The 25,783-nt window shown below is 39.2% G+C and overlaps 2 protein-coding genes across 8 annotated transcripts in view; both read right to left on the bottom strand.

Annotated features, from left to right (window-relative positions):
- The window catches only part of mfsd14a2 (major facilitator superfamily domain containing 14A2), a 54,363-nt gene extending 38,210 nt beyond the window's left edge, over positions 1-16,153 (bottom strand). The window contains exons 1-2 of the mRNA XM_061920827.1: positions 15,890-16,153; positions 6,172-6,267 (exon numbers count right to left, since the gene is read on the bottom strand). Coding sequence (XP_061776811.1) covers positions 6,172-6,267; positions 15,890-15,973 — 180 coding nt within the window. The 5' untranslated portion in view covers positions 15,974-16,153. The remainder of the gene's footprint in view (positions 1-6,171; positions 6,268-15,889) is intronic.
- An 8,575-nt stretch (positions 16,154-24,728) lies between these two features.
- myo9b (myosin IXb) overlaps positions 24,729-25,783 on the bottom strand; it is a 138,618-nt gene continuing 137,563 nt past the window's right edge. For 5 of the 7 annotated variants that reach the window (XM_061920830.1, XM_061920829.1, XM_061920834.1 and 2 more), the window contains one exon: positions 24,729-25,369. The gene's annotated coding sequence lies outside the window, so the exon portion shown is untranslated. Of the gene's footprint in view, positions 25,409-25,783 lie in introns of all 7 variants that reach the window. The other 2 variants (XM_061920833.1, XM_061920832.1) reach the window with 2 other exon arrangements.

Here is a 25,783-nt window from a genome sequence, read left to right on the forward strand (position 1 = left end):
TCTGTACAACAGTTTTTTGCATGGCACATGCTCTTGTTCCTGGTACTACTATGTTTCCTTGCTGTCTACTGGAGTGACTGTTACAAACATAGGATTTTTTTTAGAGTGTAAGATTTTTGGCCTCGTTGTACTATGAATAATGAAAAAAATAAATAGCCATTTTTTTAGTTTGCGTTTCTCAACATATAACAATGACGGATTGTGGTGCATTCTGTCAATACAAGTAGTCCAAAGTGGCCACTTCAATGCCAATCGCACTGCCCTATTTTGCATAAGTTGGAGCTTTGGAATGTCTTTCTTTGGAGCAAATCACATCGGAGCAATACCGTATTTTTCGGACTATAGGTCGCAGTTTTTTTTCATAGTTTGGCCGGGGGTGCGACTTATACTCAGGAGCGACTTGTGTGAAATTATTAACACATTACTGTAAAATATCAAATAATATTATATAGCTCATTCACGTAAGAGATTAGACGTATAAGATTTCAGCGGATTTAGCAATTAGGAGTGACAGATTGTTTGGTAAACTTATTTATTTATGTAGTTTTTTGAATGACTCTTACCATAATATGTTAGGTTAACATAGCAGGCACCTTCTCAGTTGGTTATTTATGCCTCATATAACGTACACTTATTCAGCCTGTTGTTCACTTTTCTTTATTTATTTTAAATTGCCTTTCAAATGTCTATTCTTGGTGTTGGGTTTTATCAAATAAATTTCCCCCAAAAATGCAACTTATACTCCAGTGCGACTTATACATGTTTTTTTCCTTCTTTATTATGCATTTTCTGCCGGTGCGACTTAAACTCAGAAAAATACGGTAATCGAGATGAGACAGAATGTCTGTAAACTTGTTTGATTGACAAATCTGTCATAAAATAGGCACATTTTCTAATAACAGGAACAGTCCTGCCCATTTTAGACGCAATCTTGTTAATAGGACAAGGCCAACTCAATTGATAATTTATTAATAACCCTTATAGCTCAGTTGTATGCACCTGCTCCAAAGTTTAAAGTAAATGACAGAGGCTGTACATTTTTTAAAGTATGTTTATGGCCTAGAATCATGTATTTGGTGTTACTGTTATTTGGAACAGTTTTTCAACCATTATGCCGCGGCACACTAGTGTGCCGTGAGATACAGTCTGGTGTGCCGTGAGAGATTGTGTCATTTCCCCTAATTGGGTAAAAAATATTTTTTGCACACAAGTAATTATAATCCGTAAATAATGTGCCGTTTTTGAGTCTCTGCTGTCTCGAGCTTGGCAGTGTAATCGTGTAATACTCTTCCATATCAGTAGGCGGCAGCAGGTAGCTAATTGCTTTGTCGTGATCAAAATATGCAGACGACAGCGGGAGGCAGCGTGCAGGTAAAAAGATATAAAATGCTTAAACCAAAAATAAACAGAAGGCGAGTGCCACTAGGGTATGTGATAAAGCTTAGGGATGGCTACGCGGAACGGAACTAAAACTGAACTGGCTACGATGTAAACAAAAACAGAAAGCTGGACGACAGCAAAGACTTACAGCGTCTTAAGGCGTCAACAAAGTACATCCGAAAATGACATGAAAATCAACAATGTCCACACAAAGAAGGATAGCTACAACTTAATATTCTTGATTCCTGAAACAAAGCAGGGGTGGGGAATAGCGCTCAGGAAAGAAATTAAACAGCTAAAGGAAAATACCAACAAAACAAGAAAAGCTAACAAAAGACAAGTACTAAAACACTATGCACAGGAAAATGCAAAAAATTCTCTACATAAGTCGCGGCGTGATGTGACAGGTGGTGACAGGATTTTGAAAAAAGAGCTACAGTATAGTGATGCATGCTTATTTATGATTTAAATTCATATCCAACACTTGCGAGAACAACTTTTTACTGTCAATATCGGCTGCTTAAGTTAAATTTTTAATGTTTTCTGTTGGTAGTGTGCCTCTGCATTTTTTCAATGAAAACAAATGTGCCTTGGCTCAAAAAAGGTTGAAAAACATGAATTTAGAACACGCCCATTACTGTCAACAAAACTGGATAAACAGTCCAGTTCACATTGCAGTGCACTAGTAAACTATTTGTATTTTGTCCGACTTACTGTAATAGCTCAAAGCTTTGCGATATTGTTGAATGTCAGCAATTGTTTTACAAGAAGATTAACTCCATAGTGGTAACCGTGGTAAACTACAATGGTAGCTACTACTTCTCCTGGGGTACAATTAATGTTTTATGGGTGCCACCCCTGTGCCACTCCTGAAAAAAAGTGTAGATAGGCCACTGGTCCACAGGTATATCTCGGATAGGGATGCAACAATTAGTCGACATTGTCGATAAAAGTTGACAATATAATTTGTCAATTACAATTATATTTTTATGATTATAGGGCTGAGCGATATATCGAGGGTTTGTCTCTGTGCGATAAAGAAAATGACTATATTTTGATATTGGAGTATACGTTCTCACGCAGTTGCTTTTACCTGCGGGCATTACACTACAGGCTCTTCTCACTCTTTCTTGTCTCTCCTCGATAAAACATGCGTATACGCCCTTGTGGAGCAGAGAGGTAGCGGCATGGGTAACTTTAGCTGTGGTGCGAGTGGTAATACGAGAGAAAGAAGCAGTAAATCTGGTAACAAATGAAGGACGAATTAATTCCCAAGAAAAACAGCAGGGGGTCCATCGTCAGGCGGTGGTTTGGCTTCAAGCGGGAAGATGTCGAACAGACAACCGTAATTTGTCAAGTGTGGGACAAAAGCGTTGCTACAAAAAGGAGCATTACTGCTAATGTAGCATCATTTGAAAAGTCACCCGCTAGAGAATGAAGAGTGTTTGAAACTCCGCATGTCAACATCTCCGTTCGGTGCCACACCAATAAAATGCCCAGGCAACCATTTCCAAATGACCACCATATGAAAAAAATAGTCAACAACAGAAGGAGATAATGTCCGCAGGAACCTACCACATAGCGAAGGACATACAATATATGAGTTCCTAATTTGCAGCTCATTTTTATTTGACAGTTATTGAAATATCTTGTGTGACATCATGCACAAAAGTGCACTTGATTTGTTTTAAACTATTGTTGTGGCTTTCTGTACAAAAAGTGCACTTTAATTTAGTGTTGTTTTGATATGTCATCTTAGTGACATCATGCACAAAAGTGCACTTGATTTGTTTTAAACTATTGTAGTGGCGTTCTGTACAAAAAGTGCACTTTAATTTAGTGTTGTTTTGATGTCATCTTAGTGACATCATTCACAAAAGTGCACTAATAGCTTGTTTTAAAATGTCTCTGACAATATTGCACTCTGTTTTGGAAATTACATGAATGTTTGTGCCACTGCTTAATAACTGCTTAATAAATACAGTTTTAGTTGTGATTTCCCTCTCTACATGAAAGTTAAAAGTAGCATATATTAATGCAGTGTGAAGAAGAATGTTTTAATGTAGACAGATAGAATCATCATACTGCTGTGATTATATGCATCGAGTGTTCATTCAAGGCTAAGGCAAAATATGGAGATATATATGGTGTATCGTGACATGGCCTAAAAATATTGAGATATTAAAAAAAAGGCTATATCGCCCAGCCCTATTTGATTATATAATCATGATGTCATCACTCAGGCCACGGCTCAGGAACCTTTTTGGCTGAGAGAGCCAAGAAGCCAAATATTTTACAATGTATTTCCCTAAGAGCCATATAATATTTTTTTCAACACTGAACACAACTAAACGCGTGCATTTTTAAGTAAGACCAACATTTCCAGAGTATAATAGGTCTCTTATTCTTTGTAATAACATTGTTATTCTGAAGCTAACTGTAGAGGGGGCGTGGCCTGCAGCGAAGCAGGATGTTGCCAGGACCGACCTCGAAATCAGCGACAGGTGCGTAGATGGCCCACCTGGGCCTTGTTATCTAATCACCTGTCGCTCTGTTATAAGCAGCAGCCAGGAAGAGAGACAGGGTTGGGGCTGGAGCCAGAGCGCGGGTGAGGACGAAAGAGAAAAAGACAATTGATGGAAAGCAACTGAAAGAAAAATAAAATAAAACAATATTGTAACCCTAAAACAGGCTCTTGGTGGTCTGAAGAACCCCCAGGGGGGCAAGCCCCACACTAACCAATAATAAATAACTTCTTACCATAAATGCAACTTCTTGAACATAAAAAAGCATGAGAGTGTTTTATATTTTGAAAGTTATTTTTAACACTGTGATTACAAGTGGAATTATTCATTACTTATCGTGTTAAGCAATGTCAGCTCAGATTTATCCGAGAGCCAGATGCAGTCATCAAAAGAGCCACATCTGGCTCTAGAGCCATAGGTTCCCTACCCCTGACTCAGGCGGAAGTGGGTCACTCACCATCAACATCGCCAGTGATAACATCTAATATGTAAGAATATTTCCCCTTATTCTTGTTAAAAATATGAATGAATCATTTTGCAAAGCGGACATCGTTTTTATGGCAGCACATATGCGATACGTGAGACATTTTGTCGGACGTCTGGAGGGAGGATGTGGTCTCAACCGCAGAAAGAGTGTTAGCTTCTACCTTGCAAGCCAACTAACAAAAGTGAGAGATAAAGCTGTGTGAAAAATAACGAACTATCATTATAGCCAAAGACAGCCAGCTAAACCTCGTCTAGACAAATTCAAGTACGTTTTAAAGCAGCGTCAATTTGCAATGCCCTAAAAAACACACTTTAACAAATGTGCACACATACTCACCAACGCAGCGGTATCATAAGATTAAACATACAATTTATTACAAAGCCAATATTTTAAGTTTATTGAAATATTTTAAATTCTACACATGGAGTCTATTAGAGTGCTATCATTCTAACCCGGGGGTCACCAACCTTTTTGAAAGCAAGAGCTACTTCCTGGGTACTGATTAATGCGAAGGGCTACCAGTTTGATACACACTTAAATAAATTGCCAGAAATAGCCAATTTGCTCAATTTACCTTTAACTCTATGTTATTATTAATAATTGATGATATTTATCTTTGCGGACACACTAAACATCTTAATGATTTCTCACAATAAACATATATTTTTTTAATGACATGTTTTAAATAGGTTAAAATCCAATCTGCACTTTGTTAGAATATCTAACAAATTGGACCAAACTATATTTCCAACAAAGACAAATTATTATTTCTTTTAGATTTTCCGGAACAAAAATTTTAAAAGACATTCAAAAGACTTTGAAATAAGATTTAAATTTGATTCTACAGATTTTCTAGATTTGCCAGAATATTTTTATTTTATTTTAATCATAATAAGTCTGAAGAAATATTTCACAAATATTCTTCGTCGAAAAAACAGAAGCTATTTATTATTCTTTACAATAAAAACATTTAAAATTGACTTGAACATTGATTTAAATGGTCAGGAAAGAAAAGGAAGGAATTTAAAAGGTAAAAAGGTATATGTGTTTGAAAATCCTAAAATCTTTTTTAAGGTTGTATTTTTTCTCTAAAATCGTCTTTCTGAAAGTTATAAGAAGCAAAGTAAAAAAATAAATGAATTTATTTAAACAAGTGAAGACCAAGTTTTTAAAATATTTTCTTGGATTTTCAAATTCTATTTGAGTTCTGTCTCTCTTAGAATTAAAAATGTCAAACAAAGCGAGACCAGCTTGCTAGTAAATAAATACAATTTAAAAAATGGAGGCAGCTCAGTGGTAAGTGCTGCTATTTGAGCTATTTTAGAACAGGCCAGTGGGAGACTCAGCTGGTCCTCATGGGCGACCCGCGTTGGTGACCCCTCTTCTAACTTATACTGTCAGTCCTCGATATGGAAACGCTAAAAACTACAACATGGCTGATGGGGAGAAGATGCAGCACTTAAGCACATGGTTAATTTCAACCGGATTTTAATATTTAAAAAGGATTTGCAGCCTGGATGTGGTCTGGGCCTGCCATGTCAAGCCAACTCCTGAGATCAATTCCCCGTTGGTTGCGATGTAACCAAGAAATGTGCTCAGCTTTATGCATGTGCACACTTAAATACATCTCATTTTTTACTGGTGTACCTACTTTTCTGGATTTCAACGTCAGTCTATTTTTAGTTGGAACACCAGGCAACTCTAATTGCATGACGTCCGAGATGCCTCAAGTCCTGTGTGGGGGCAGGGGGGGTGGAGTGGAGGTGGACGAGGACTTACCGATAGCATTGGGGTGGTGAGCAGACCCCATGCGAAAAACTCCAGGAAGATGACCACCACGGCATGGTAAACACTGGGCTCACCAATTCCCTGAGGCTATGGGCAGAAGATGGGAGAACATAATTAAGTTACTTATTTTGTGGATGTTCTGTTAATACATGTATGACAGCCACAGCTTAACTCTAGAACAAACTATTTTAGCTCCATTAATTCCCCAAACAGTTTAAATATCAACCGGTTTAGAGGTTCCGTTGTTAATGGATGATCTCATTCCTCCAAGTCCAATGAATCCTCTGAGCATTCATTGATAGCAACCGGACTGTTTGGTTTGTCTAAAAAGACCTTTTGCCTCAACTAGGTTTTCTTCATCAGTTAATGCCCATATTTTAGGCCCAATCCCAATTTCATGCTTCGTCTTAACCCCCCGGCCCTTGGCTTTTAAACCAAGTTACAGCTACTTTTAGCAAAATATATTGGAACTTAGATCGTTTTAAAAAAATACAACAAGTAGCAAAGGTTGAACATCTGAACAAAACCATAGGTGTCATTAATATGAAAACCAATAATTAAGCTTACGACTTACAACTGTAGACTTCTATTTAGTTCATGCCTATGTTTTTAACAGGCATATCTTAATGTGGGAAATTTCGATATCTAGGTAGGTTCCCGAGCTTACTGTACTTTGTTTCGAGGTCTGTGCGACCCTACAGTTGGCCAATTTCCTGCTTACCTGACTGAGAAATAGGACACCACTTGCAGGGTTTCACGCAGAGCCACTGCCTAAACTAAAGTCTAAATATATATATATATATATATATATATATATATAAATTTTAGGAGTGTGGGAAAAAAATCGATTCGAATTTGAAAATGCAAGAGCATTTTTTTTTTAAAATCTAGCTTTTTTTTTATCAATCCAACAAAACAATACACAGCAATACCATAACAATGCAATCCAATTCCAAAACCAAACCTGACCCAGCAACACTCAGAACTGCAATAAACAGAGCAATTGAGAGGAGACACAAACACCACACAGAACAAACCAAAAGTAGTGAAACAAAAATGAATATTATCAACAACAGTATCAATATTAGTTATAATTTCAGCATAGCAGTGATTAAAAATCCCTCATTGACATTATCATTAGACATTTATAAAAAAATAAAAAAAGATTGACCTGGGGATAGGTTGATTGGCAACACTAAATTGGCCCTAGTGTGTGAATGTGAGTGTGAATGTTGTCAGTCTATCTGTGTTGGCCCTGTGATGGGATAGCGACTTGTCCAGGGTGTACGACGCCTTCCACCCAATTGTAGCTGAGATAGGCGCCAGCGCCCCCCGCGACCCCAAAAGGGAATAAGCGGTAGAAAATGGATGGATGGATGGAAAAAAGAACAATAGTGTCACAGTGGCTTACACTTGCATGGCATCTCATAAGCTTGACAACACACTGTGTCCAATGTTTTCACAAAGATAAAATAAGTCATATTTTTGGTTCATTTAACAGTTAAAACAAATGTACATTATTGCAATCAGTTGAGAAAGCATTCCATCCATCCATCCATTTTCTGTCGCTTATTCCCTTTGGGATCGCGGGGAGCGCTGGTGCCTATCCCAGCTACAATCGGGCGGAAGGCGGGGTACACCCTGAACATTGTCCTTTACAATTATAAAAGCTTTTTAAAAAAAATCTACTACTCTGCTTGCATGTCAGCAGAAATCCGATGTATTGAATGACTACAGAATCCTTTTAAATCGGGAAAAAATAATTTTTGAATCGAGAATCGTGTTGAATTGAAAAAAATTAATCGATTTTCTAATCGAATCGTGACCCCAAGAATCGATATTGAATCGAATCGTGGGAAACCCAAAGATTTGCAGCCCTGATATATATATATTTATATATATAAACATTTTTTAAATTTTTGTTTGTCCTCTCCAGCTTGTCGGGGTCAGCATATGTGAGCATGTGACCCAACTTTTAACTATTTTTGTTCAAACGCTTAACTACAGTAAGTCATTAATTTGACTTAGTCATTATTTTGTATTTACTTAGTAAATATTGACTCACTAAGACTATACATGAAACAGTCCTAGTTGCCTCAGATACTACGTATGTCATTATTTTGACTTTGTAAATATTGACTCACTAAGACTATACACAAAACAGTCCTAGTTACCTCAGATACTAAGTATGTCATTATTTTGACTTTGTAATTATTGACTTACTAAGACAATATAATGACATACTTATTATCTAAGGTAACTAGGACTGTTTTGTGCTTTGTTTTTACTTTACAGAAAAACTATTGAGATATATATCGTATATTGCCATTCAGCATACGGAGCGGAGAACGCAACCAAAAATTGTAGGTTTCTTCACGCGACGAAGCCGGCCTACTTCACCACAGTCTGTAGTTGGCGACCAGCCAAATTACACTGTTCCTTACACCTCGTACATACTTCAGCAACAAATATTCTGGGGGAAACACTGACTTGATTGACTTGAACGCGCAACACCAGCTTTTAAGGGCTACAACAAGAAAGAAAGGGGAGTATTCAGATTGGGACTAGATTGCTCAGCTCTAGTTCCACTGTTGTCTCGGTCTAAATCAGCCATTATCGCTTATCTCATGAAAGCAACTCCGCACATAGGAAGTGACTCCCCCCACCCTAAAGTGTGTTTCTTATAATTGAACAAGTAAAAAGCATGTTTGCACTTGAAGGCAGCAGATATGACAGCCAGCCTGACACCGTGTTACCGTCTTGTTTATACAAGTTGCAACATCCGCACTAAAAAAAAAAAAGATGTGGATGCCTTTTCCAGGGCTCGTTAGAAACAACAATGATTGGAAGCGAGGGCCCCCCTTGGACCAGTGCCACATTTTACTTGCACACACGGCACTGTGAGCGCTCTCTGGCACTGAATAACATACGCGCTTAGGGTTCTTTTCATTAGGATCTTCAGACCTGGTCATCTTTCTTCAGGATGTGACTTAGCAGGCCACCTCACTGTTAGAACAACCTGGCCATAGTCTCTGGCAACGGCTTAGTTCTTTATACAGTACATAATTGTTAATCAACCTAGTCTGAGCCAAGGCACATTTATTTCATTGAAAAAATCTCAAGGCATACCACCAGTAGAAAACATTTAAAAATGAAATCTAGCAGTCGATATTGACAGTAAAAAGTCGTTCTCGCAATTGTTGGATATGAATTCAAACCATAACCAAGCATGGATCAATATAGTTCTTGTCTCAAAGTAGGTGTGCTGTCATGACCTGTCACATAACACCCAGACTGATCTTGAGTTTTTTGGGTGTTTTCCTATGTGTAGTGTTTTAGTTATTGTCCTGCGCTCCTGTTTTGTTGTTGATTGCCATGTCATGTACGGATGTACTTTGTGGACGCCGTCTGCTACTCCACACACTAAGTCTTTGCTGTCGTCCAGCATTCTGTTTTTGTTTACTTTGCAGCCAGTTCTGTTTTAGCTTTGTTTGGCATAGCCCTCCCTAAGCTTCAATGCATTTTTTTAGCGGCACTTACCTTTTGTTTATTTTTGGTTTAAGCATTAGATACCCTTTTACCAGCACGCTGCCTCCCACTGTCGTCTGCATATTATGATCACGACAAACCATGTTGCCAACAACTATAAAGCAATTAGCTACCTGCCGCCAATTACTAATATGGAAGAGTATTAAACGGTCACTCTGCCGATCTCTAGACAGCAGACACTCAATAACGGCACATTTGCGGATTATAATTACCGGTTAGCAAAACATATTTTAAACCCAATTAGGTGAAATTACATAATCTCCCACAGCACACCAGACAGTACACTAGTGTGCCACGGCACAGCGGTTGAAAAACACTGCAGTGGATGGATGTATATGAAGACATACGGTAATAACTTGAAGTCAATAATAAAGATTAAAAACCAATTACAAACAAAAAAAAATCTACAACAACAAAAAAACTAAAAGCTTACATTTTTTACATTTGCATATTATGTTTATATTATTAAAGTTGTAAATACACATTTTTAAAAGACATGCACCTGGGGATAGGTTGATTGGCAACACTAAATGGTCCCTAGTGTGTGAATGTTGTCTGTCTATCTGTGATGAGGTGGCCACTTGTCCAGGGTGTACCCCGCCTTCCGCCCATGTGCAGCTGAGATAGGCTCCAGCACCCCACCACGACCCCGAAATGGACAAGCGGTAGAAATGGATGGATGGATGATTTTGTGGCCGTTTTTGATTCCCATTTATGCAGTATTTAGTGACCAACAAGCTGTCTGAAAATCATGGCGCAATTAACGACCCCAAAAAAAAAACGTACTACCGTCATTATGCCAAAATCCTCATTAGCTTTGAAACAACAATTACGGAGAAATTAGGACTTTAGTGTGCGGTATATCAACCGTGGTGGGCGGCCTCCAATGTATTCTTTGTAATCACTAGGAATAAAACACACAAAAACTGCTCCTAGGAAGAAAACACAAACAAAACTGCTTGTAACTTCCGATATGAATGTAGGAGAGACATGAAACAAACTTAGACCTACATTTTTATAATCGACATCCTTCAGCAAAAATCAACAGGAAGTTGGCAATTACCCCTTCAAAACAAAAGTTTTGTAAAAACCCGTCAACTTTTTTTCAAACATTATCTCCTCTGAGCGCGTTTGTCGTGTCGACTTCAAACTCGCACAGGAAAGAGATTGAACCCTTCTGATAAAAAGTTATTTAAAGAGTTTTAACAACTGCTCCGGTTTTAATTTTACGCGCCTCCAAAGAACCCCTGTGCAAAGTTTCCTAAAAATTGGCATTTTTGCCTCTTTGAGCTGTAATTTGACCCCCTTAAAATGCTTCAAAACTCAACAAACTGGACACACACATCAGGACTGGCAAAAATAGCGATCTATTAAAAAAAAATAAACCCCAAAACTCAAAATTTTGCTCTTGTGCCCCCTAGGAATAAAACACTGACAAAACTGCTCCTAGGAAGAAAACACAGACAAAACTGCTTGTAACTTCTGGTAGGAAAGTCGGCGAGACATGAAACCAACTTAGACCTACATTTTTATAATCGACATCCTTCAGCAAAAATCAACAGGAAGTTGGCAATTACCCCTTCAAAACAAAAGTTTTGTAAAAACCCGTCAACTTTTTTCAAACATTATCTCCTCTGAGCGAGTTTGTCGTGTCGACTTCAAACTCGCACAGGAAAGAGACTGAACCCTTATGATTAAAAGTTATTTGAAGAGTTTTAACAACTGCTCCGGTTTTGATTTTACGCGCCCTCAAAGAACCCCTGCACAAAGTTTCCTAAAAAATGTATTCTTTCCTTTTTTGAGGTGAAATTTGATCCCCTTAAAATGCTTCAAAACTCAACAAAATGGACACACACATCAGGACTGGCAAAAATTGCTATCTATTAAAAAAAAAAAAAAAAAACCAGAACTCTAAATTTTGCTCTAGCGCCCTCTAGGAATAAAAAACGGACAAAACTGCTCCTAGGAAGAAAACACAAACAAAACTGTGTGTAACTTCCATTATGAATGTAGGAGAGACATGAAACAAACTTAGACCTACATTTTTATAATCGACATCCTTCAGCAAAAATCAACAGGAAGTTGGCAATTACCCCTTCAAAACAAAGGTTTTGTAAAAACCCGTCAACTTTTTTCAAACATTATCTCCTCTGAGCGAGTTTGTCGTGTCGGCTTCAAACTCGCACAGGAAAGAGATTGAACCCTTATGATTAAAAGTTACTTAAAGAGTTTTAACAACTGCTCCCGTTTTGATATTACGCGCCTTCATAGTACCCCTGTGCAAAGTTTCCTAAAAAATGTCTTTTTTGCCTTTTTGAGCTGTAATTTGACCCCCTTAAAATGCTTCAAAACTCACCAAACTGGACACACACATCAGGACTGGCGAAAATTGTGATCTAATAAAAAATAAAAAAAAACTCAAAATTGCGCTCTAAGAATAAAACAGACAAAACTGCTCCTTGGATAGTTGTTCTTAACCTGGGTTCGATCGAACCCTAGGGGTTCGGCGGAGGTCAAAACACACCCGACTCATCGTGTACATACAAACTTCTCCCTATCAGCTGACTGATTTGCAGGTGTGTAATTTGTTGTGAGTTTATGCACTGTGTTGGTTTTGTTTTTTGAACAAGGTGATGTTCATGCACGGTTCATTTTGTGCACCAGTAAAAAAAAAAAACATGGTAACACTTTAGTATGGGGAACATATTCACCATTAATTAGTTAATTATTAACATGCAAATTAGTAACATATTGGCTCTTAACTAGTCATCATTAAGTACTTATTAATGCCTTATTCAGCATGGCCTTATAATAACCCTAACCCTCTAACCCTGACCCTAACCAAATACCTCTAAATTAAGTCTTTATTACTTAGAATATGTTCCCCTACTGTCCAAATAACTCTAAATTAAGTGTTTATTACTTAGAATATGTTCCGCTAGTGTCCAAATAACTCTAAATTAAGTCTTTATTACTTAGAATATGTTCCTCTAATGCAGTGGTTTTTTACCTTGTTGGAGGTATCGAAACTTGTTAGTTTTATAAACACATTCATCGAACACTTCTTAGTGAAAAATAAAACTTTTTTTTTTCCAAATTCAAGACAAAGTTATTTTTTTTGGGTAATACTTTAGTATGGAAAACATATTCTAAGTAACAAAGACTTAATTTCGAGGTTTTTGGACACTAGGGGAACATATTCTAAGTAACAAAGACTTAATTTGGAGTTATTTGGTTAGGGTTATAATAATAAGGCCAAGCCAAATAAGGCATTAATAAATAATGACAAATTAAGAGCCAATATGTTACTAATTTGCATGTTAATAAGCAACTAATTAATGGTGAATATATCCCCCATATTAAAGTGTTACCATGTTTTTTTTACTGGTGCACAAAATGAACCGTGCATGAACATCACCTTGTTCAACCAACAAAACCGTCACTAAACTCACACTAGACTGCATAAACTCACAACAAATTACACCTGCAAATCAGTGTGACTTCTGCTGTTGCCGTATCCGTAATACGCCGATAGGGAGAAGTTTTTATTGAGACGATGAGTCGGGTGTGTTTTGACATCTGCCGAACCCCTAGGGTTCGATGGAACCCAGGTTAAGAACCACTGCTCTAGTGTCCAAATAACTCTAAATGAAGTCTTTGGTACTTAGAATATGTTCTCCATACTCAAGGGTTACCAAATACATACTACTTTGTTTTGAATTTGAAAAAAAAACATTTTATTTTTCACTAAAGAAAGGTTCGGTGAATGCGTATATGAAAATGGTGAGGTTCGGTACCACTGACAAGGTTAAGAACCACTGTGTCCTAAGAAGAAAATACAGACAAAACTGCTTGTAACTTCTGGTACGAATGTCGAAAAGACATGAAACAAGAACCTCTATGTAGGTCTCACTTAGACCTACATTATAATAATGGACATCCATCCAGCCATCCATCTTTTTACGCTTATCCAAAGTCGGGTCGCGGGGGGCAGCAGCCTAAGCAGGGAAGCCCAGACTTCCCTCTCCCCAGCCACTTTGTCCAGCTCTTCTCGGAGCATCCAGAGGCGTTCCCAGGCCAGCCGGGAAACATAGTCTTCCCTGTGGCCTCCTACCGGTTGGACGTGCCCTAAACACCTCCCTAGGGAGGCGTTCAGGTGGGATCCTGACCAGATGCCCGAACCACCTCATCTGGCTCCTCTCCATGTGGAGGAGCAGAGGCTTTACTTTGAGCTACTCCCGGATGGCAGAGCTTCTCACCCTATCTCTAAAGGAGAGGAAACTAATTTGGGCCGCTTGTACACGTTATCTTGTCATTTCGGTCATAACCCAAAGCTCATGACCATAGGTTAAGGATGGGAACATAGATCGACCGGTAAATTGAGAGCTTTGCCTTCCGGCTCAGCTCCTTTTTCACCACAACGGATCGGTACAACGTCCGCATTACTGAGAACGCCGCAACGATCCGCCTGCCGATCTCCCGATCCACTCTTCCCTCACTCGTGAACAAGACTCCTAGGTACTTGAACTCCTCCACTTGGGGCAGGGTCTCCAGGGCACACCACCCTTTTCCAGGCGAGAACCATGGACTCAGAGGTGCTGAATATCATTCCGGTCGGTCGCTTCACACTCGGCTGCGAACCGATCCAGTGAGAGCTGAAGATCCCGGCCAGATGAAGCCATCAGGACCACATCATCTGCAAAAAGCAGAGACCTAATCCCGCAGCCACCAAACCAGAACCTCTCAACCCCTTGACATCCTTTAGTAAAAATCAACAGGAAGTTGGCAATTACCCCTTCAAAACTAAAGTTTGAGGAGCCAGATGAGGTGGTTCGGGCATCTGGTCAGGATGCCACTGGAACGCCTCCCTAGGGAGGTGTTTAGGGCACGTCCAACCGGTAGGAGGCCACTGGGAAGACCCAGGACACGTTGGGAACCCACACCAAACAAGAATGACAAACAATTTGGAAGAACATCCCCACCGTAACACAACAGAACAAATACCCAGAACCACTTGCGGCACTAACTCTTCCGGGACGCTACAATATACACCCCCGTTACCACCAAACCCCGCCGCTGAAAAGAGGCATTCCATTTTTATTTTATTTTTATTTGATATGCCATTGATATTTTTTAATTATTAGTATTTGAAACTTGAGGGAACTCAAAGTAAAGCCACTGCTCCTTCACATGGAGAGGAGCCAGATGAGGTGGTTCGGGCATCTGGTCAGGATGCCACTGGAACGCCTCCCTAGGGAGGTGTTTAGGGCACGTCCAACCGGTAGGAAGCCACTGGGAAGACCCAGGACACGTTGGGAACCCACACCAAACAAGAATGACAAACAATTTGGGAGAACATCCCCACCGTAACACAACAGAACAAATACCCAGATCCACTTGCGGCACTAACTCTGCCGGGACGCTACAATATACACCCCCGTTACCACCAAACCCCGCCGCTGAAAAGAGGCATTCAATTTTTATTTTTTATGCCATTGATAAAGTAAAGCCGCTGCTCCTTCACATTAAGAGGAGCCAGATGAGGTGGTTCGGGCATCTGGTCAAGAGGCCAGAGGGAAGACCCAGGACACGCTGGGAAGACTATGTCTCCCGGCTGGCCTGGGAACGCCTCGGGATCCCCCGGGAAGAGCTAGACGAAGTGGCTGGGGAGAGGGAAGTCTGGGCTTCCCTGCTTAGGCTGTTGCCCCCGCGACCCGACCTCAGCTAAGCGGAAGAAGATGGATGGATGGATAGAAAACAAAAGTTTTGTACCAAACATTATGGGTGACAGAAAGAAGCACCAGTGCGACCCCAGGATGCAGGGAAGGTAGGTAAAGTGCAGGTAAAGATATGTTGCGTGGGTAATAGGCAGGAAAATTCGGACCCAGCTTAAATTTTTTTTGGTGCCCATTATTCCTCCATTATGCCTGCACTCGACTAAACATTAACCAAGAAGTGAGGCGGTTGAAAGGTGGGAAAAAGCCCACACGGCAGTTGGCAGACATGACGTGTAAAGCAGCAAGGCCGCTAGCAGCCATTAGCTCGCTAGCTCCGACGTCAGCGAGCAAACAAACATGTCAACAAAGAACAAAGAAGCGTCCATGGCTTCAAACACATAAAGAGCAACTTATATTTCGGCAAAGGCGAATATTTAACTCACACTTCCGCCATCTTTGATTATAATTTTCTTGGCCAGGAGAATGCTGCGGTTCAGCCGCTTCTTCTTCTTTTTCTCCCCCGTCATTGTTAACTTATGTCCATGCTGGGGCGTCAGCGGGTCACGGCGGCGACTAAACGGCGTCAAGAGGCGACAAATGTGGAGAGTTCATGTTGGTGAAAGTGTTCTGAAGATGAGCCTTTCTCGTCTCCGCCTCGCTTCGAGCCTTCTCCACCTTTTCCGGAACCAAACTGGGCTCCGCCCACCTCGCTCTACAAAGGCCGGTGACAATTGGGCACGTTTAGTAAGACTTCCTCTGATTGGCTGAAAGGGGAATCAGCGGCGTTGGCTGGAGGTGGCGGGCGAAGCGTAACGAGACGGAAATGCCATATATGGCTAGGACGGTTCATTTCCTCAAGCAGGGGGTCACCAACGCGGGGCCCGCGGGCACCAGGTCGCCCGTAAGGACCAGATGAGTCGCCCGCTGGCCTGTTCTAAAAATAGCTCAAATAGCAGCACTTACCAGTGAGCTGCCTCTATTTTTTAAATTGGGTTTATTTACTAGCAAGCTGGTCTCGCTTTGCTCGACATTTTTAATTCTAAGAGAGACAAAACTCAAATAGAATTTGAAGATCCAAGAAAATATTTTGAAGACTTGGTCTTCACTTGTTTAAATAAACTTTTTTTTTTTTTTTACTTTGCTTGAATGTGAGTGTGAATGTTGTCTGTCTATCCGTGTTGGCCCTGGGATCAATCAATCAATCAATCAATGTTTACTTATACATCCCTAAATCACTAGTGTCCCAAAGGGCTGCACAAACCACTACGACATCCTCGGTAGGCCCACATAAGGGCAAGGAAAACTCACACCCAGTGGGATGTCGGTGACATTGGAGAGGAAGAAAGCAATGGATGTCGAGCGGGTCTAACATGATACTGTGAAAGTTCAATCCATAATGGATCCAACACAGTCACAAGAGTCCAGTCCAAAGCGGATCCAACACAGCAGCGAGAGTCCCGTTCACAGCGGAGCCAGCAGGAAACCATCCCAAGCGGAGGCGGATCAGCAGCACAGATATGTCCCCAGCCGATACACAGGCAAGCAGTACATGGCCACCGGATCGGACCGGACCCCCTCCACAAAGGAGAGTGGGACATAGAGGAAAAGGAAAAGAAACGGCAGATCAACTGGTCTAAAAAGGGAGTCTATTTAAAGGCTAGAGTATACAAATGAGTTTTAAGGTGAGACTTAAATGCTTCTACTGAGGTGGGATGAGATGGCGACTTGTCCAGGGTGTACCCGCCTTCCGCCCGATTGTAGCTAAGATAGGTGCCAGCGACCCCCCCCCCCCCCCCCCCGCAACCCCAAAAGGGAATAAGCGGTAGGAAATGGATGGATGGATGGAACTTTCAGAAAGACAATTTTAGAGAAAAAAATACAACCTTAAAAATGATTTTAGGATTTTTAAACACATACTTTTTTACCTTTTAAATTCCTTCCTCTTTTTCCTAACAATTGAAATCAATGTTAAAAATTTTTATTTATTTATTGTAAAGAATATTAAATACATTTTAATTTTATTCTTTATTTTAGCTTCTGTTTTTTCAGCAAAGAATATTTGTGAAATATTTATTCAAACTTATTATGATTAAAATACAAAAAAATTATTCTGGCAAATCTATAGAATCAAATTTAAATCTTATTTCAAAGTCTTTTGAATTTCTTTTAAATTTTTTGTTCCGGAAAATCTAGAAGAAATAACGATTTGTCTTTGTTAGAAATATAGCTTGGTCCAATTTGTTATATATTCCAACAAAATCCTATTTAAAACATGTCATCAAAATTTAATCCGGAAAAATGACTAATGATGTTCCATAAATTCCTTTTTAAATTTTTTCAAAAAGATTCGAATTAGCTAGTTCATCTCTTCATTTTTTTCGGTTGAATTTTGAATTTTAAAGAGTCGAAATTGAAGATATACTATGTTTCAAAATTTATTTTTCATTTTTTACCTGTTTTTCCTCTTTTAAACCCTTCATTTAAATGTTTTTTTCATCATTTATTCTCTACAAAAAACCTTCCCTAAAAGGAAAAAAAATGTACGACTGAATGCCAGACAGAAATACCCATTTTTATATATATATATAAAAATGGGTATTTATTAAAGATAAATTGAGCAAATTGGCTATTTCTGGCAATTTATTTAAGTGTGTATCAAACTGGTAGCCCTTGGCATTAATCAGTACCCAAGAAGTAGCTCTTGGTTTCAAAAATGTTGGTGACCCCTGGTCTAAAGTTACATAAATATATTCGGGTCTCACTATGTCAGGGGTGTCCAAACTTTTTCCACTGAGGGCCGCACACTAAAAAATTAAAGCATTTTGATATTTCTCATTTTCAAACCATAACAAAATATATGGATTTTTAAACATTATTTTAACTTTACAGGACCCGGTGACCATAAAGGGTCTCAGTTAATAAAATGTTAAAAATAGGTCAAATTTGTATTATTATTTTTTATTTAAACACTTACAGTAAATCTCTATATCAGGGGTCGGCAACCCGCGGCTCTTTAGCGCCGCCCTAGTGGCTCTCTGGAGCTTTTTCCAAAATATACGAAAAATGGAAATGACGGGAAAAAAACATATTTTTTGTTTTAATATGGTTTCTGTAGGAGGACAAACATGACACAAACCTCCCTAATTGTTATAAAGCACACTGTTTATATTAAACATGCTTCACTGATTCGAGTAATTGGCGAGCGCCGTTTTGTCCTACTAATTTTGGCGGTCCTTGAACTCACCGTGGTTTGTTTAAATGTATAACTTTCTCCGACTTTCTAAGACGTGTTTTATGCCACTTTTTTTTCTGTCTCATTTTGTCCACCAAACTTATAACGTTGTGCATGAATGTACAAAGGTGAGTTTTGTTGATGTTATTGACTTGTGTGGAGTTCTAATCAGACATATTTGGTCACTGCAAGCTAATCGATGCTAACATGCTATTTAGGCTAGCTGTATGTACATATTACATCATTTTGCCTCATTTGTAGATATATTTGAGCTCATTTAGTTTCCTTTAAGTCCTCATAATTCCATTTATATCTCATGACACACTATCTTAAATGTAATATGGCTTTAATTTTTTGCGGCTCCAGACAGATTTGTTATTGTATTTTTGGTGCAATATGGCTTTTTCAACATTTTGGGTTGCCGACCCCTGCACTATATCAACTTAAAAAAAAAAAAAAAAGTTTTATGGCATTTCTGTCGAAAACATCTTTGTTTTTTTAATAGTAAAACTGAAATATGCAGTATTTAGTAATTAGAGCCCTAAAAGATCAATAATGCAGGACACCATTGATTTTGATTCTTTAATATTTTTTGAGTAATCATAGTGAAAAGATAAATAAAATACCACTAAATATATTTGGCATCCAAAAGGTGCCCCACTCAGAAAGTGACACATTTGTATTAGGTTTTTCTTTTACTTCCAACACATAAGTTACGAGATCAACTTCAGATATATCTGTCGATTTTACGTTTGAACTATTATTTTGATTGTCAGAAGTGATATATTTTTATTCATTTTTAAAACAAAACTTTCAACACAAGTCAATTTTTACGTTTGAACTATTATTTTGTTTGATTTTGGCTCTTTTCTCAAAGAAAACTATGTTTTTATATGGCAACTGCACAATATATGCAATATTTACCACATAAAACATTTTAAAGTGAAATGTTTGAACTAATTGGAGCTTTGAAAATAATTCATTATAACATGGATTTTTTTTGTTATTTTTTGTTTTGAGCAATGGCAAAATAAAAACAAAAAAAAATAGATTGATTGAATCTTGTAATTAGTAGATTGCACAGTACAGTACATATTCCGTACAATTGACCACTAAATGGTAACACCCGAATAAGTTTTACAACTTGTTTAAGTCGGGGTCCATGTTAATCAATTCATGGTAAAGATGGTTCTTACACAGTAAAATAAAGAAAAAAGAAAAAAAACACAGCCTGCATGGCAGCTTTGTGTCAACATTGCAACTTTTTCTCATTAGATTTCACCTCATTCCAATATTTCTAATGTTCTTTTTTTTTTGCAATAGCATTTCTAGAATGGGGCTTCACAGTGGCAGAGGGGTTAGTGCGTCTGCCTCACAATACGAAGGTCCTGAGGGGTCGGGGTTCAATCCCGGGCTCGGGATCTTTCTGTGTGGAGTTTGCATGTTCTCCCCGTGAATGCGTGGGTTCCCTCCGGGTACTACGGCTTCCTCCCACCTCCAAAGACATGCACCTGGGGATAGGTTGGTTGGCAACACTAAATGGTCCCTAGTGTGTGAATGTTGTCTGTCTATCTGTGTTGGCCCTGGGATGAGGTGGCGACTTGTCCAGGGTGTACCCCGCTTTCCGCCCGATTGTAACTGAGATAGGCACCAGCACCCCCTGTGACCCCAAAGGGAATAAGCGGTAGAAAAATGGATGGATGGATGGCATTTCCAGATTGTGTGGCGGGCCGGTAAACAATTAGCTGCAGGCCGCAAATGGCCCCCGGGTCGCACTTTGGACATCCCTGTCCTATGTCAAGCATGATAATATTACAGTTGGTGCACAATGTGGCTGCTAGACTTTTGACAAAAACAAGAAAGTTTGATCATATTACCGTACTTGCCAACATTGAGACCTCAGAATTACGGAGATATTCTAAAGGCCCGCTGGGATGTGTGTGTGTGTGTATATATATATGTATATATATATATATATATATAAATATATATATATATATACACATATATATATATATATACACACACACACACACACACATATATGTATATATATATATATTGTAGCGTTCAGAAGAAGTGCACACAAAGTCTGACGCTCTTTTTTAAAACTTTTATTGAGCAACCTATACTAACACAGCTCAACTTCTCTTTCCTTCCACATTCACATCTATGCTCATTTCTCATTTCCGCAACAACGCTTCCTCCTTCTTGCCAATCACCTAACAGGCGTGCTACGTTCACAACAATTGGAATGCTGAATATCAACTCACTCAAGAACACAACATTAACATCACACATATACGTGTATACATATATATATATATATATATATATATATATATGTGTGTAGGTGTGGGAAAAATCACAGGGACTACTTCGTCTCTACAGAACTGTTTCATGAGGGGTTCCCTCAATCATCAGGAGTTTGAGGGGGGGGGGGGGGGGGGAAGAAAAAAAAAATCTCCTGATGATTGAGGGAACCCCTCATGAAACAGTTCTGTAGAGACGAAGTAGTCTTGTGATTTTTCCCACACATACATATTGCGCTCTACTACGGTATCGAGCACTATTCTCTGGATAATCCAATCAAGACATATATATATATATATATATTTATATATATATATATACACACACAGTGTTTCCCACAGGTCAGGCATCTATTTGTGGTGGTGCGGTCGTGTAGCGGGCGGTGGTGGGGATGGGGAGGGGGAGGATGGGGGGCAGCGGCGGTGGCGGTGATGACCAAGAAGAACGCAGAGTTGGAATATAATTACAACACTTTATGTACATATTTATATAATATTTACATTTTTATATAATATGTAAGTACAAGCTCCATTAACAGACAGATTCCCATTGGTTTTATGAGCGGTCGAGTGAGTCAAAAGCCGGAAAAAAAACAAAAAACTACTTTTTTTTTTTTATTTGTGGCGGGCTGCCACAAATAAATGTATGTGTGGGAAACCCTGATATAAATATATATACGTACTATATATATATATACTATATATATATGTAGATATGTATATATCCTGTCAGAGGTGGCGACTTGTGCAGGGTGTACCACGCCTTCCGCCAGAATGCAGCTGAGATAGGCTTCAGCGACCCCCGATGACCCCAAAAGGGACAAGTGGTAGAAAAAGGATGGATTGATATATATGTTTATATATATATATATATGTATATATATATATGTATACAGTGTATATACACATTTATGTATATATATATATATATATATATATATATATATATATATATATATATATATATATACACATATATGTATATATAGGCGGGGTACACCCTGGACAAGTCGCCACCTCATCGCAGGGCCAACACAGATAGACAGACAACATTCACACTCACATTCACACACTAGGGACCATTTAGTGTTGCCAATCAACCTATCCCCGGGTGCATGTCTTTGGAAGTGGGAGGAAGCCGGAGTACCCGGAGGGAACCCACGCATTCACGGGGAGAACATGCAAACTCCACACAGAAAGATCCCGAGCCTGGGATTGAACCCAGGACTGCAGGACCTTCGTATTGTGAGGCAGACGCACTAACCCCTCTGCCACCGTGAAGCCCCTCATATATACATGTGTTTATATACACATCCATCCATCATATATGTGTATATATGTATATTTATCTATATTATGTATGTGTATATGTATTATATGTGTATATTTATATGTATATATATATATTTTTTTTTTGTTCTTGCTGCAGTTGTTACATATACTGAAATATTGTACATGGTAGTTGGGCTTTGTTATATATTGTATATATTATATAAAAATATAATCTAATAATATATCAGTATATATTATATACAGTATATATACATATATATATATATATATATTACATAAATTATATTTTATATTGCTACTATGGTACATTTTTAGTCTACTTAATACCTGCATTATCCTCTCCATCCTTTGTAATTGAACTACTGTGTGGAACAATTTCCCTTGTGGATCAATAAAGTTTGTCTTAGTATTAGTCATTCATTGTGTGATCAGCTTTTATCCTTTTTTGTGGAATTTGGGGATTTATAATTTTTTTACTAATGCGTAGCAACTTCCAGTTTAAAATGTTTATAAAAAGGGATCCAAGCACACACAGCAGATTGCATGCCCCGCCTCTTTGGCAGATCCAAGTCACGTGACTTAAAACTCGACACATCATTGGTTGCTTCTTAGACAGCATCGATTATTTCAGTCTTAATTTTCCCAAAGTGATTTTCACGTTTTGAAGCAGCAAATCTTTCTGCACTGAACATTTTTTACACTGAATTTGAAAACACCCATTTTGCTGGCATTTTTCAAATAAGAGAAAATATTGTTAGCATATTTTAAAGTAAAAAAAGTGTTCACTTCTCAAAATTTAAATGCAAAAAAATATAGTTGCATGAATTCAATGTCAAAAAAGGCTTCTGTAATAAAGTGTATTATACTGACCTGCTCATGGCCTTGTGGTTAGAGTGTCCGCCCTGAGCTCGGTAGGTCCTGATAGTCATACCAAAGACTATAAAAATGGGAGCCATTACCTCTTGCTTGGCAATCAGCATCCATCCGTCCATGTTCTACCACATCAAGGGTTGGAATTGGGGGTTAAATCACCAAAAATTATTATTTTGTTTGTCTTAGCTCACTAACAGCCGGAGACTTCAAGGACCCCAACGCAGATAAGACAGCACGCAGACGAAGCAGAGACAAGGCGAAATCACAAATCCCCCAGCACATTCCGTCACGTATTGTGCGTACCGGAGCTGTTTTGTATGATATGTGTGACCACTCCTTTTCGAGGCGGCCTCAGTGATGTAACCAAGGACCTCCCAAATAAATAGAGGAGCACGTGGGACTGTTACCTTAAAAATGTAGGTTGGTTCAGTAACTGAGAACACAGCCCAAAACGTCTCTCCTCATTGAGCTAAATTTAACTCTGTCTCTGCAGGATTCCTTGCTTCTTGTCTGTTTAATAGATGTCAGCAATGTTTGAACCTGACACCACCGCTGCTGCTCACGGCTCCCCTCACCTCCCAGGGGGTCAACAAGGTTGATGGGTCAAATGCAGAGGACAAATTTCACCACACTTAGTGTGTGTGTGTGTGTGTGTGTGTGTGTGTGTGTAACAATCATTGGTACTTTAACTGTACAACATGGAGAGGAGGCGGATGAGGTGGTCCGGGCATCTGGTCAGGATGCCACCCGAACGCCTCCCGAGGGACGTGTTTAGGGCACGTCCGACCGGTAGGAGTCCACGAGGAGGACCCAGGACACGTTGGATAGACTATGTCTCCCGGCTGGCCTGAGAACGCCTCGGGATCCCCCCGGGATCCCCCCGGGAAGAGCTGAACAAAGTGGCTGGGGAGAGTAAAGTCTCCGCTTCCCTGCTTAGGCTGCTGCCCCCGCGACCCGTCCTTGGATAAGCGGAAGATGGATGGACGGATGGTGTCAGAATAATTGTATCCAAGTCACCACAAAACTTCCGGCGAGCAGACAAAATCTTTCTTTGAACCTACCAAGAAGAAGGCTTGTGTAAGATGGGAAGCAACATGAAAGTGTTCTATTTCTTTCATGTATTGTAATCAACAGAAATGTATTGTCTTGACCCAAGAACTACAAAGCAGAGAGGAATCAGGGCCTGGCTCCCCTCAAGGCAACCTCTTCTTCGAACAGTTTTACGACCTCTTCTATGAACTGTTGACGACCTTTAATTTGAACTGTTTTAATCAAAGGCGATGGCTGTTTACGACCCCTGTCCCTTAGAAACAGCTGTTGCCATGTAATCAGGGAAAGTCCGAATAAAAAAAAAGTTAAAGTACCAATGATTGCCACAGAGGAGGCGTACGATCTTACGTGACGGAGGCTGTACAAGAGTACAGCTCAGACGTGCTCTCCTCAATTGAGCCAAATTTAATTCTGTCTCCATTTAATTCATTGCTTCTTGTCTTGTTTTAATAGATGTCATCAGTGTTTGGACCTGACAGATGGATTAACTATACTGCTGCAGAAAAGCAGAAAAAGAGGAAATTGTAAATGGTCAGTTTATTTTAAGCAACAGGTCAAAATCTAGTTTGTTTCCCAATATGCAGGCTTTATACAAAGTTCCTGTAGCGGCATGCATACGTGGGCAAAATGAACAAATGCACATTATATCATTCTAAAAAAAAAGTGAGGGATCAGTCATAGCAAAATAAGCAAAGGCATCAAGGTGAACTTACTCTATGTACAATTAGACAACTGTTTTTGTGCAGTAATCAGCCTTTTGTTTTTGGTCCATACCAGTACCATAGGTGCTGTCCATGTACGAAATAGGAAAACATATATATTTTATTTTATCCTCCAAAATAGGTACCTTAACACAAAAAAAAGGTGCACATACAATGTTGAAATAGTAGTAAAATCACATGCAGACGTCGTGGTAACGAGTCTTAAATACACAGTACAGTACATCACCTCGTTGCCATAGCAGCACTGACCAGATGGTAAAGGTTTTACAACACAAAGTGCACACCTCTTGAGGGGATTGCAATTGTTGAGTCTTCCTCCTCCTGGTTGACGTAAGGAATTTCAAGGTCGCCAAAATTCCTGCTGAAAGTGTAGCCGTTGACAATAAGACGAATGTGTGGCATCCTTCAAAGTCGTGGGCGTCGTTGTTGTTGGGTTGTTTGCTGCAGTCACACACCACATGACTCAATAGGGTGCTCTGACTGACGATATGAGGCGATATTATGCCAATAAGCAAACACAAAATATACAAATAAAGTACAAGACCTGTTACCATTTGAGTTGGGAAATTGTGTTAGATGTAAATATAAACAGAATATAATGATTTGCAAATAATTTTCAACCCATATTTAGTTGAATATGCTATAAAGACAACATATTTGATGTTCAAACTCATAAACTTTGCAAATATTAACTTATAATTTCATGGCTGCAACAGGTGTCAAAGTAGTTGGGAAAGGGCATGTTCACCACTGTGTTAAATCACCTTTTCTTTTAACAACACTCCATAAACGTTTGGGAATTGAGGAAACTAATTGTTGAAGCTTTGAAAGTGGAATTCTTTCCCATTCTTGTTT

Source organism: Nerophis ophidion, linkage group LG14 (assembly GCF_033978795.1).
Source record: "Nerophis ophidion isolate RoL-2023_Sa linkage group LG14, RoL_Noph_v1.0, whole genome shotgun sequence".
Classification (NCBI taxonomy): Eukaryota; Metazoa; Chordata; class Actinopteri; order Syngnathiformes; family Syngnathidae; genus Nerophis; species Nerophis ophidion.